Below are 14,599 nucleotides of genomic sequence, written 5' to 3' on the forward strand. Positions count from 1 at the left end.
TCCTGCGTGCGCGGGCCCCTGACCTCACACGTGCGAAAATGCGTGCGCGACCCCGGCATCCGCCGCCCTGTCCACCTGCTCCATACGTGAACTGCGTGCGCGGGCCCGCGGTCGGCTCTCTGGCCTCCGCACCTGCATTTGGAGCCTTTGCGTTCATTGCTGGCTTGTTTCTTTCAACCATTCTGGAGTGACCAGTTTATGCATGCTGAATATAATTCTTTTAATATTCTAACTGTCTAAATTATATAACTTATCTAGTGGTGCACAACTGCGGGGAAGATCAAACTGACAATCCCAAATGCTCTGAGAAGCAGTCACCTGAAATTTCCTGAGACATAACTTGCTCTGACATTAAGTGTAACCTCCAACGGTGGACTTTGCATGGAGACCAGCAGTGGAACGTCATTCTGCTGGGGAATCTGGTTGCTCACACTGAGGTAGATTTAGCCTGGCGCTTGAAGATCGTAATGGAACAAGTGATATAGGCAGGAAAATGACACTGAAGGTAAAAGATTGGCCATAATCTAATTAAATGACAGAGAAGAAATAAGGGGTCAAATGTACTGTACCTGCTACTATTTCTTACGTAATGAGATCAGAAAATGTTAGAAACATTCAGCAGGTCAATCAGCATCTGGGAAAAGAGAAACAGTTCGTGTTAACTGCTTCTCTTTTCACAAATGCCGCCTCGACTGCTGAGCCTTTGCAATTTTTTGTTTTTTTTTATTGCAGATTTCCAACATCTGGAGTTTTTATTGGAGACACAAGAGGACCCGCTGAGTTGCTGTTGCTCCAGCTCCTTTGTGTATATGCAGTTTTTGTTTGTTTCTTAAGTTCTGACGTACGTTCATTTCAATGGCTGCGAGCGAGAGTGGTAAATTTCAAGTACACATCCTCCCCAGGTTACAAACCCCTGACTTGCATACAGCCCATACATACACACAAGCGTTTGGGAGACCGGTGGGATGGATTTGCTTGCTGCTGCGGGACTGCAGGCATCACCTCAGTTCGCGGCAATATCATTGCATCTTGCAGAGAAATCTGAATGGTTGAGTTGTACGCCCCAGTTAGCCTATGTTTTTATTTAAATATATTGCCGGGCAGCCTCATTTTCCAACATGTAAACTGTTTGGATTACCAATAATTCTCACAAACAGGCCCCCGTCGTAACCTGGGGAAGGACTTGTAATTTAGAATTGTTTGAATTATAACTGAAACATTAATAATTTGATAATATTAATGTATTTTGAGTTCTACTTTTAATTTTTAAAAAGTGATTGTTTTTAAAATATTCGTCAAAGAAATTAAAATGTCTTTAATTTGTTGATTTTAATGTATTCAATTGCTTTGAGCGTTTTAATTTTTAAAATCTTTAAATTTTAGTACTCACTTCCTGCAGTAATAACTGTTAATAGTTATAAATATTTTTGACTCACAAATATTGCAGTACTGACAATTTTGGCAGCCAGTAAGCCAAGGGACATGGCTTAATCAACTATCAAAGTATTTGGGAGGGAAGAGCCCACGATACACAGCAGAAGGCTCTCACTATCCTGGGACCTTGCTGATCCAGAGTCAACTTCAGGAACTTGCTCCAGAAAGAGCAGGTAGGGGAGCAGGTGAATGCGAGCTGAACACAAACATCCTTCTCCCACTGTGCCTTGCAATGTGACTCACAGATCATTTATTGTGCATTACTGCTTTGGATCCAACCCATTACCAACACAATAGATGTGCTTTTCTGCTAACCACACTGAACTTTACAGGTGGACTATATTCTTCACATCTGCTTGTTCCATGCCTTTGAAGGAGGCCATTGGCCTATTATTTCTATATGGGTTTTTTGGCAGAGCTTTCTACTTTGTTCCACAACTATGTTTCGACCCCATTTTCTTCCACTTCAGTACCTTAAAGTCCCTTCTGAATGTTGTCATTCAATCCTTGTCCACTAACTTTTTGAGCAGTGCATTTCAATCAGAATAACTTGCTCCATGAGACAGTTTTAAATAATCCCTGGTAACTTTTATTTAACCTTAGAAAGGCAAAACCAAAACTGCAAATGCTGTAAATATGAAATATGAACAAAAGATCATTGACCTGAAACTATGACTCAGTTTCTGTCTCCACAGATGCTGCCTATCCCGCTGAGTATTTCCAGCAATTTCATTTTTTATTTTGCGTTAAACATCTTTCCTTTGGTTAGAATCTTCAGCAATTGGAAGCAGTTTTCTTCTTCATCAAAATTATTCATGATTTTGAATACTATTACTAAATCTCCACTAAACCTTCCTATTGGAAGGTGAAAAAGCAAAGCAATTTTAGTCAATCTGAACAAATGAAGTCTCTCATCCCTGGTGGGATTCTAATGAATCTCTTCCACATTTTCTCTAAGCCACTGACATCTTTTTTGAACTGATGCCTCAAATTAAAGGCAAAACTCCAGCTGAGGACTCAGCAGCGTTTTATGGAAGTTTAGCCTGCCTTATGTTCTTGCTTTAATAAAGCCAGGCATCCCATATTTCTTAAAATAATTCTCAATTTGTCTAGTCACCATCACAGGCATCACCACACCTTTTTGCACACTCTTCCAAATCCTAACATTCAAGTCATATTGTCTATCCTCAAACCTCTGACCAAAATCTATCACTACACTGCTTTACCTTTCAACTGTCTTGGATCTATCTATGTCACTATGTCACCATGCCTATGTCCTCCTGAAACTTGTTGCAGTTTTCTTTATTGTTTACAATTCCAAGCTCTGAGTCAGTTGCTGAATGTAGAATTAAGTCTACTGTCCTTGTCCTTCTTGTGGTGGAGATCACAGGTTTGGGAGATGCTATGGAAATAGCCTTGGCAAGTAACTGCAATGTGTTTTGCAGATTTCACACATTGCCTTCACATTGTACCAGAAATGCAGGGAATTAATATTTTTGGTACTGATGGGATGGATGTCAATCATACATCTGCTGTGTCCTGGATAGTGTTGACCATGTTGAGTGATGTTAGATTGCACTTATCCAAGCACGTAGAGTGTGTCATTTTGCTCCTAATACGTGACTCGTAAATGGTGCCAAGACATTTGGCAAATCAGGTAATTCACCCACCACAGTACACCCAGCCTTCGACCTGCTCCCGCAACTGCACAAACAATGCAGCTGAGTTTCTGGTCAATGCTGACCCCCAGGATGTTGATAATGGGGAATTCGAAGATGGCCGTACATTAAATAACTAGGGGAGGCAGTTAAACTCTCTCTTGTGCAGATCGTCATGCCCTGGCACTTCTGTAGTACAAAAATTACTTGACACTTACAAAGCACGCATAAACGTTAAATAGGTCTTGAGCTATAGAGTCATATAGCATAGAAGCAGACTCTTTGGCGCACTGACTCCACACCAACCATCAACCACTCATTTACACTATACCTACACAAATCTCATTTAATTCTACTTGTATTCTGATCAACACTCCCACCCACTCCTGATTCTATCATTGCTGAATAAGTTGGGAGATAACTGGACTCAGGACACTACCCTCAGCAACTTTGCTTCAGTGTCTTGGGGCTGGGATGATTGATCTCCAACCACAACCATCTCCGTGCAAGTATGACTCCAACTTCTAGAATGCTTCCTCTTTGATGCCCAATTACACCAGTTTTACCTTGATGCCTTACTTGGTCAAATGATGCCTTGATTCAGGCCAGTCACTTAACTCACCTCTGGAATTCCGCTCTTTGCTCCTTACTAGTTCTGGAGTGCAGATCTTTAGTACTGGAGCTAGAACGTTATCTAGGCCCATAGCCTTTGTTGTATCCAGTGTTCTCAGCCATTTCTCCATTTCACAAATGACTGAAAACTATCATCTACAATGGTGGGGTCTCAGGAAGAAGCCAGGATGGATCATCCAATCGGTACTTCTGTCTGAACACAGATTACGAATATTTCAGCTGTGTCTTTTGCACTCATATGCTGGGCCCTGACATTATCAAGGATGGGGATGTTCTTCTTCAAGCCTCCTCCTATTAGCTGTTAGATTTTCCAGCACCAATAATAACTGGATGTGGCAGGATTGCACAGCTTTGAGCTGATACATTGGTGGTGGGGTCACTCACCTTGACGTATTGCATGCTGTTCTGTGCTACAGGTTCACATCTCATTTTTACAAACAGCTGGTGCTGCCCCAGGCATGACCTTCTACACTCCTCACTGAACCAGGGCAAAACCCCTGCCTTGATAGTAATGATGGAATCAAGAGGTTACAAATCATGCTGATGTACATTCCTGCTGCTGCTAATGGTCCAAAGTCCAATGTAGATACCCAATTTTCAGTTACCACATCTCAATGCACATCTCAACTACTGGCTGGTAAAACCCATATCAACTTCATACAAACATTACATATGGTTCATTAGTAACATGAGAAATCTTACTTTAGCATATTACTTCCTATGACAATTTCCTCATCATATTTTGGTAATAACAAAACTGCAAGCTTTGCTTTGATACGCTTGAAGTGCCACTATCAATTATTATTTCGTGTATTTATATTTTTGTCAAGGTTTTGACACAGTGCCATACAGGAGATTGGTCCATTAGATTGGAATGCCTGAAATGGGGTGGAACTTTTGAAATCCATTGAAAACTGGATGAATCAGAGGAAACAAAAAGGGAAACCGTACACGCAAAAGACTGAAAGGAATAAGTGACAGTGTTTCAGGGATCTGTGCCAAGGTCAATACAGTTTGCAGTGAACACAATTATTTGGAAAGGTTGACAAAAACAAAATTTTTAAGCTTTTGGGTTTGATAATGGGTTTACAAATGACAAAAGCTGTTTGGAATTAACAATAAAATCTGAGTAGGAAAATTAATTAGCTGTAGGAATTTATATTTCTGTCTGAAATCATTACAACCATCATAATGCCGCATATTTCATTCTCACTCTCTTCAGAACTGAACTCCATCTGTTTCCTCAGCCATGGCTCAATTGGTAATACTCTTTCCCAAGTCTGAAAGTTATGGGTTCAAGTCCCACTCAAGAGAATACACAAAAACATGTCCAGTACAGTACTGAAAGAGCATTGCAACCTTGGAAGTCCCATCTTTCATTCACCATGTTAAATTGTATTCTTATGACATTATTTTGAAGAGCACGGGAGCAATCCTTGGCATTTCAGGCAACATTTATCCCTCAATTACAACAATAGATTATCTGGTCATGATTACACTGCTTGTGGGAGCCTGTAAGATACAAATTGTCTAGTGCAATTCCTGCAGCAGCCATTACAATAGAAGCATTCCTTACTTGTAAAGCATCTTAAGACTAAAAGCAGAAAATACTGATGATATTCTGGTCAAGCAGTATTGTTGGAGAGAGGAACAATGAAAACTTTAGGCCAATGAATGATAATAAATCATCCACTAAAACGTTTAAATCATTCTCTTGCCACAGCTGCTGACTCGTCTGCTATCTCTAACATGTTTTTCACTTCTGATTTCTAGTGTTTTCAGTATTTTACCTCTGTATCCAAAGTTATAAAGGCACAATTTGAACATCTTTTCTCTTTACTAAAAACCAATAGAGCAAAGTACTAAGTACCTCAAATTCTAATCAGCATTCATAAATTCTTTCATCTCAAGGATCCCACTTCACTTTTAACTACTATTTAGGTACTTAAATAATTGACCGTCCCTTTTGATTTCCTCTCCACCCCAGGATATTTTAGCTTCACATACCCACTCATTTTTATTTATCTTTTATTTTTCTCAATTTAACTTTGATATATTAAATATTGTTCTTTTTAATGGAATACAATTTTTAGCTTTGGCATTTTTTGTTTAGACATAGCCCAGTCTCATGTCCATTTCTTTTTTCTATTCCCTTAGCCACCTCATTCATCTGCCTTAACATTTGCGTTTAACCAAGGTGACTTGAGTGCTGACTTGGATAGTTTACTTACCGTTAGTGAAGTCATTGCTCCCAAAGTACTCAGCAATACTTATGAGCCCAGAGAGAAGAAATACAAATGAAAAGCAGGAATAACAGCTGGAACATCAAGCCTTCCCCTGCCTGAACATTTGGATCAATGTTTAACTGCCACCCATAAGATGCTATTTGAACCAAAGATCTTGGCCATATGTCTACTACCTGCAAGAATGCCAAAGTGGGCAGAAGCGTACAAAATGCCTCTAATTTATAATCAACAAACTCAGTTACACAACTGATTTTGGAAATTGGTCTTAAATTGACATTGTGATTAGTTGAGGTGGCAGCTAAGCTGCATTGTTGGTACCAAAATGCAAGGCACAGTGTGTAGTACTGCTACCTCACAGCTCCAGGGACCTGGGGTCAATCCTGACCTTGGGTGCTGTCCTTGCACGTTTCCTCCTGACTGCATGGGTTTTTGCTGCATGCTCTGGTTTCCTCCCATTTCCCAAACACGTGCTGGTTGATTAACTGGCCATTGTACGTCGTCACATAGGGAAGAAAACAAACCCAGAAAAGCAGGTTGAAGGGATGGGGGCTAGCATGGACCTGAAAGGCTGAATGACCTCCTCCTGTCTGCAGTACGTGAACTTTTTGACCAGCTCTGGGGGAGTTTTATTTCAAATACTGCTTGTGAAGAGAACACACAAATAGCACTTTAGTTCATTTTCTACTTCATTCCTAGATGTGTAGATTCTACATAAAATTAGATTTAGAAAAACAATGTGAGCCAGACAGATTTACATTATTACATCAAATGGTGTCAAACTTTTTACTGTAACTGCAGAAAGCGAATTTTGAGAGATGTCAGGCCTTCCCCTCAACATCCAAATGCAAGCATGCATCCCAGGTTCAATCTTCAGGCCATAACCAGTCTCAGATGAGATGAGAGTCAGTGAGGGAGGGGCACGATTGGCCTCAACCTCATCCCTCCAAAACAACTGGATGGGCAAATCAGCCATGATCAACTTGCTCTTTGTTCTTCAATTCCTGCTGAAAAGTAAAAAATGACAGGTCGGGCTCAGCCTGAGAAAAGTGACCTGCCATCAACCACTGTCAGGGTTTCAACAACCAGCTGGTTAAAGGACCACACAGTGGAAAGTAATGGCTTCAAATTTCAAGAGATACCGTTTAACCACCAGAACTCTTCATCACTGAATATGTTGCTCAAACACAACAGACAAAATAACTGTACAGATGTAGCATCTGGCAATAATAATGCAGACAAGCAAAATACAGATGCAATGTGGCTTGATTGTCACAATCAACATATGTATTCCAGGATGTCACAGAGCTCTGAATAGTAGTCATCAAATAACTTCATCTCTCATCTGACTTTGTTCAGAGAAGAACCTCACCAAGGACCCTATGTGTGTCCCTACTGCAATGAAACAAGAAGGAGCCAATGTGCTAAGAATGAATTACAAGATTTCAGTTTGTCAGCGGTGACAATTAGAAAATTGACACATAAGGACATCTGGATATCTGAATGAAAAAATATTTTCTCTTTAGCAGAACATGCAATTCCAGAGTACATTTACATTCCAGGGCTCATGGAATGTTTTACTAAGTGATTCTGGATGTAGAATTAACCCAAGGGATTATCACGTCCTCAGGTGGTGTGACGTGTTTGGTCTGTTTCAAGCCACAGTTTCTACACCTTCACTTTTTAAAATAACTTGGTCCCAGTTTGAAGCTCCGGTGCCAATCTCCGATGGACAAACACTGGAAAGAGCTGTCAGTCCGAGCCAGTTATGTTAATACTGAAAGCTTCGTTTGGTCTGAATGTCATCAAGAATCTGCTGGAGCTCCTCGTCCTCAAATCGACCTTCCAAACTGGAATTCAAGAAATGGAGAAGAGAGGAAGGTAGAGAAAAAGACAGACATGAATATATTGCATCCTTTGCAGACCCCAATACGACAGAATCCATCAATTTCATACATATAAAGACACAAACCCTGAGACAACACATCTAGCACATGTCACAGACCAACATCCCACCCTTAAATTCCACACTCAGTTAAATCATTCATAGGTAAAAAACTGAAAATGGTGGAAATTTAAATAGAATACACTTAGCAGGTCAGGCTGTGGAGGTCAAGTTCTGTGTAGAAAGAGACAGAATTGACATTGCAGGCCATAGATCTTTCATCAGAACAGATGAAAGGTCATCAACTTGAAACATTATCTGTTTTTCTCTCCGTAGATGTTATATGACTTGCTGAGTATTTTTGTATTTTGAGGTTAGTTGATCTATATCTTAAGCATTTGATCTCTGCAAGAATCAATGAACCATCCAGGGACAAAAAAAGAGTCATACATCATTTATACCATCAATTGGCACAATTAGTCATTACCACAGTGAGCTCAATCTCCTTAAGGGCGAACACTCACATTGCGTTTTATTACAATTACATTTGTCAATAGCAATAAGGGAACCAGAAATAATTGGGAATATGATCAACCTGGAATTGTTTCCATAGTAGACTGCAACTATTACTTTGCTTTACAATTCTCAGTGTAAATGCCCAAATGTGATTCATATATAAACATGTACTTTAAAACAAGCAAAAACACGTAGAGGCACTGCAATAAAACTCCAATAATCCAGCACCTTTGGTATTTTGCTGGTGTCAGACTGGCAGTTTTTTCTGGCCTATTGGATATTTAACGTAAATTTAAAAGTAGTGAATTAAATATGCATGGCAGTATATTTTTCTTGATTGAATCAGATAAGTTTAGCACAGAAACAGGGCCGCAATCTGCTCAAAGACAAAGTGGGAACAGGGCTCTGGTGAGCTGGATGCCAAATCATCGGCATTTCTGATCAACGGGATAGCAGATTATCAGAGTTTTACAGCAAATAGAGGGGGTTGAGGCTGGGAGCAAGACAGCCCAGCAGGAAGACTTTGGAGACCAGCAACCGAATAAAGAACAATTGTTCTCAACCACAGTGCACGCACTCAGCTTTGATTCACAGAACAACCACATTCCATTGAAGCAACTCCCAATGGACTCACTGCCCAGATTTTTAAAAAAAATTTTTACACATAGGATTTTGAAGATCAATGAGATGGGATAACATTGGGAAAAGTGCCTGCACCACCAGTTCACCTAGGCTGAGACGTCTCATGAGTTGGTTCAGAAGAGCTGATAGTGTGAGTGGGGTGAAAGAGATTAGGGGTTGAACAAGGTAAAGGGCTGAATCTGTAGATTGAGGGAGATCTTGACAAACTGCATTGTGGTTGTGGAGGGGCAGGAGGGGGAAGTGGAGAGGGCAAAGCACTACAAAGGGTGAAGAGTGCAATGGAGTAAAGTACGTAGGAGGTGGATAAGCAGACTGAGTCTTGGATGGAAGTGAGGGGATTGGTGCAACCAAGCTTGGAGGTGGAAGTGTTGTAGATGCAGGATTCAGTATTGGGGCACTGACATGGGGACAGGGATGAGTGATATCATAGATTAGTGGATGGAGGTTGGATATGATGTACAGATCACTCCTGAATCTTTAGCCATGAGTCAGCATCTTGGCAGAATGCAACTCAAGAGCCAAGTTTCAAAAGAAACCAAAAAAAAAGTAGCTTTTCCTTTGCCAATAGTATAGTTGCAGAAAGCTGAGTGATCAATAACCTTCTGTCACACGAATAGTTCCAAAGAACAACTGAATGAAGGGCAGGAGCAGAAAGGCAAACCTCAGTATCATCACCATGCAAGTGGAAGCATATTGCATGTGTTTAGAGTACTACATTAATACAGAATAGGATGGAGCTTCACAGTTCAACAGAGCTATTATGCAGGGACATGGGAAGCCATTACAAGTGGTGTGCTGAATAATGTGGAACAGACATGATTGGAACTGTACCAGGGTGGTACAGTGCAGGAGGGCAACAATACAGAAGAGTTGGAGAGAGTCTGTATAAATAAGGATGATATACTCTGCAGCAACAAAGAACTATAGAGTTCAGCCCGAGGTGCACATGGAGTTGAAGGCCTCTTCATGTTCAGACAAATCAGCACCTGTGCTTAGTTCTGGCCACTGAAGAGCTTGTGGAGCATCAGCAGTGAATCATTTCCCCACCTGAAGGCTGAGCTTGACGGGAATCATGAAACGGGCAACAAGATTAATAACATAGGGTGATGAGTCTGCAGACCAAAGAATGATCATAACCTTGTCCTTAGAATTCAAGTATTAATGGCACCTCTTAAATTTCACCTCTCTGAAAAGAATACCTGCAGTCTAACTTATTTTCTGTAGCTGCAATTTGAAAGTGACACCTCAAACAGCATTCTCAAGTCAGGTGATGCAGATCATGGCTTAACAAGCACTGATTCTGTCATTTTGATCATTTCATCACAAAAACAGTCTAGAAACTGTTTATTTAAATGTTGGGGGTTTACAGATATAGCACTCTCACAACAATTTTAAAAAGTACAACTGATAGTTAGTTTGCAAATTTAAAGTCTACAAACATCAGTAGCTTATACAGCCTTAAAATGTGAGCAAATGGTACACTGACCTGGGAATAAGAGCCTTGGCCTCTTCAGCTGTTTCGGGACACAAGTTAGCCAGACTGGCTAGCTCAAATTTGTGCAATTTCTTCTGTAACAGCAGACTGCAAGAGAGACACTCCAATAAAACCGACTCTACTTCAACTCTATTTTTCAGTTCTGTCACTGTGTGGATTGTACACAATATTAACCAGTGGATAAGCTGCAACCGTGAATACTTCACATTCATTCATCCATCCAGCTAATTATTGAATTGATTTGTACCCTCCAATGTTATAGGTATCCTATGAAGTCAGGTTAACGGCCCATTCTCAAAATACTGACATCATCCAATAACAGGCTTGTTGGACATGCTTGGTGCAGAATCAAATAAAAAGTCAAAAAAACATTGATACACTTGTGTATGACAAAGTTACTTAGCCTTGGTTAAAAATTCAGTTAGGCATTAAGTTTCCAAAGCAACAAGAGATTCCTGGAGCGGAGATGGGATAATGAGGAAAAATTAGATTAACCTTCATAGTTGTCTAAGCATGGATAAGAGAATTAATTAGAAGATTTGTTTACCTTTATTTGTGAAACTATAAAGTAGAGGCAAGAGTTTAGGGACAATTGTTGAATTACTGAAGGAAGAAACTGAATGTTATTAAATAGGAAGGAGCATCTCCTTGAAAATCTCAGATGAGAGATTCTAGCTACTTGTTTAGTGACCAACTAGGCAAGGTGACAAAGGAGGACGGATCAATATATCATGTAAATGTATGGTGGTATAAAGAGCAAAAACTTGAACTTAAGATATTGGTGATCAACCTGGGAACCCAAGGTTTCATCACGTGCACATGTTTCAGCTAAGTATACATTCAAGTAACAATTACACACTTACTAAGACTCCGATAATCCGTTATACAACCATCTGAAAACATCCACGATTCAGCGTCTGGCTCACCAGGTAACGTTTCCTGTGCTCCTCTCCGACTCACTAGGAGCCCAGTTCCTACGCTCCCGCCTGACTTGCCACAGCCCGTTCCCATACTCCCTTTCCCCGCACCAGGGTCCCAGTTCCCATGCTCCCAGTTCCCATGCTCCCCTCTGACTCACTGGCACCCATGTTCCTGCACACCCAGTTTACCATCAGTGCCTCAGTTTTTGCGCTCTTTCTAAACTGACCGGGGACCCATTTCACACTGTCCTTCTAAATTTACCAGGGAAATTTATAATATGTAACATCTAAACAAAGTGAATTAGAAATGTGTTAGCGCGTTCACTGGAATAACATCCAACAGTCCAAAAAATCTACCAGTCTAACACCAAAATCCCAAGTGTGCCGGATCATCTGAGTTTTACTGTACTATGCTTAATGTTATGCTTATAAGTTTTAATAAGATTCCTCAATTGGTGAATTGTAAGCAAGTTTACTCATTAGAACACCAAACATAATAAACACATAACAATAATGCAGAATTTATAATCTCACAGTAGGGGTGTTGCAGACCACATCTGTACTGATCTCAACCCCCCACCTCTCCAGGAAAACAGATCAAGGTGAGACTTGTGCTTCAGTAAATGAAGCACTGAGCCTTCTAAAAACTTCCCACACTGACCTCCTGACACTGGCAATGGTCTCCCTGTTTTTGAAGCGGCTGAATCTGGCTGTGTAGTTTAATGTTTTCATGAACACTTCAGAGAGCTCCTGCTCATCCTCTGCACTCTCATTCTGCTGCTTCCTGTGCTCCAGCAGCATGTGGACCTCAGAGTTCAACAGAGTCTCTGAACTCTCAAATTCTGAGAGGGAACACAAAACACATCCAAATTTAAGCAACTGTTCTGTTAGCTCAAAACAAATAACTTTTCCAATCAAATCACTTTTAATAACACTTTTGTTGTCTAACATCTCCCCATTCACATGCTCAAGCATCAGGTTTATTCATGGTGGGGGGGGAGGGGGAAACGGAACTGTTGGGAGGAAAGAGTTTCAAGAGATTGTTAACTCTTGTGTTTTTAACTAAGTGAGTGTCTTATAGAAAGCAAGTCTTGAGAATTAGTAATCAAAAACATGATAGCAAACGAATTAAGTAGGTATTTAGCAATATTCTTCACCACAGAGGATGCAAGTAACATGCTAGAAATGGTAGTAAATTGGGAATTTGGTGCTAGAGGAACTAGGGAAAATTAATCACTGGGTAAGTGGTATTAAGCAAACCTTTGGAGCTGCAGGTTGACAAATTTTGAGACCAGATGGACACACTTAGGGTCTTATGAGAAGTGGCCAATGAGACAGATGACGCGTTGGCTTAATTTTATTAAAATCTCAACATTTGGGCATGTTTCCTCTCGACTGGTGTACCCCTTCATCCCAAAGGAAGAGACACAGAGAGCAGGAAAACTACAAGCTAGACAATAGTTACAGGAAGACGTGGTAGGGGTTCGGAGACGGGGGGGGGGGGAGGTGGAGAGGTGGGGACTGGACGGGGGATTTGGGGACGGGGCTGACCCGGGGGAGGTTTGAGGACGGGGTGACTGGGAAGGTGATGGGGGGGGAGGGTAGGTGGGGAGAAGACGCTACAGGGGGATCGAACGTCTCTTTTTCACAGCTCCACCGTCGCCCCCCGTATCCTCGCCGCTGTCGCCCGGCTTTCACCGGGTATCGGGTCTTCGTCGCCCCTCCGCTACCTTTCGGGAAGACGAGCTGCGAGGCGTCCCTCTTTCTACATCTCCCACCGGGCCTCGCTACTGCACGCGCCATCTTCGCACTCCACCTGCATCGGCCTGGCGCAGGCGCGGTGTCAGTGGCGCCGGGGGAGGAGGACGGCTCCGCACTGTGCCCGCTGGGCCGTCCTAACGTGTTCCAGCAACTCGCCCTGATTAACCGTTAGTGTGGGCGCCTTGGGCAGCTCAGACTGGAGCAATGAGTGTGCCGTGCCTTCTAGTACTTGTTTTTTGCCTGGGTAATGTCCCAGGTTCTGTCTGCTAGTAATTTGGGAGTCCCTGCGAATGTGTTGCACCCAATCCGACTAAATCATTGCCCTCTCTCACTCAGCATACTGTCAGCTATTGTCCTCAATTTTATCCTCTTAAATGTAGTTATTACTGGGGGTTTGACGAAGTTCAAAGATTCATTCGTGCCTTTTCATCCTGGAATTCAAAGCTAACTTTGCATCAAAGCCCTTCCTTCTGTCTCCTCCACCCTTGTTGTCTCTCGTAACAAGGGTGAGGATCTCATGGACTTGGTAGCAGTCATCAACTGACTCAGCTTCTACCCACCCCTCGCTTCATAGACTCCTCACCACTGGCATCACGCCTCCTTTCTAGCTCTCTCACCGACCCGTCAACCAATCCCTGAATTCAAATCTTCTTCTAGTTTCTGGCCCTCTTCCCTCAAGCCCTTTCTATCTTGTCCATGAGACATGCCTCATGCTCCTTTGCCCCTTCTTTCCCACCAAGCTACTGGCCATACAGCTTCCCTTCCTAGCCTCTCTGCTTGCTGACTTTTATTAATGCTTCTCCTCAGGTACTGACTGCCATTCCTTCATATTTCCTGTCTACCATTTTCTCCCAAAAAAACTGTCCCCTTTGCCCTTGAAGACTTTTGCCTCAAAAATGTGTGCATCCCTCTAATTGTGTTTCCACACTAATGACATCCTATGAAATTGTGCTGGAGGCAGCCCACTCTTTCTCATTTTTTCAAGCCTTCCTTACCATTTTCCTCCTCCAAGATCTTTCCACTATTGTCTGCATTTGCCTTGTTCCATTCTTGTTCAAGCAGTTGTGGTTTGAGGACCACCAACAAAGGGTCCTCTTCCTGCTCCTCCACCCCTGGCTCCCCACCAGGAGCTATCCTTATCCCCTCCTAATTCTCATATACCTGCTGTCCTACAGCCATCTGCTGTAAAATTCCCTTACTAAAATTTAAGATACTCCTAAAATCAATCTCTTTAACAAGCTTTTAGTCATCTGCTTTAGCATTTGATTATGTGGCTTGTTCTCAAATTTTGTTATCATTCCATGAAGGATTTTGGGATGATTTGGTATGTAAATTGTACTAAATAAATACAATTCTTGTTGTTGATGTAGATTACAAAGATATGTAATCTACATATTTTTGTAATCTACATA

General features: G+C 41.6%; 1 protein-coding gene across 2 annotated transcripts; it reads right to left on the bottom strand.

Moving 5' to 3' along the window:
* Positions 1-6,639: 6,639 nt before the first annotated feature.
* On the bottom strand, positions 6,640-13,385 carry polr2d (RNA polymerase II subunit D). 2 transcript variants are annotated; one of them, XM_052018805.1, is made up of 4 exons: positions 13,157-13,385; positions 12,088-12,268; positions 10,498-10,593; positions 6,640-7,818 (listed from the first exon to the last, which is right to left on the bottom strand). In XM_052018805.1, exons 1-4 carry the CDS (start codon positions 13,227-13,229, stop codon positions 7,740-7,742), a joined length of 429 nt encoding a protein of 142 aa, XP_051874765.1. In that variant the 5' UTR covers positions 13,230-13,385; the 3' UTR covers positions 6,640-7,739. The 2 variants fall into 2 exon arrangements, with proteins under 2 accessions (XP_051874765.1, XP_051874766.1); XM_052018806.1 differs by having other exon boundaries at positions 6,640-6,972; positions 13,157-13,272.
* Positions 13,386-14,599: the final 1,214 nt, after the last annotated feature.

This window comes from Pristis pectinata, chromosome 6 (genome assembly GCF_009764475.1).
Source record: "Pristis pectinata isolate sPriPec2 chromosome 6, sPriPec2.1.pri, whole genome shotgun sequence".
NCBI lineage: Eukaryota > Metazoa > Chordata > Chondrichthyes > Rhinopristiformes > Pristidae > Pristis > Pristis pectinata.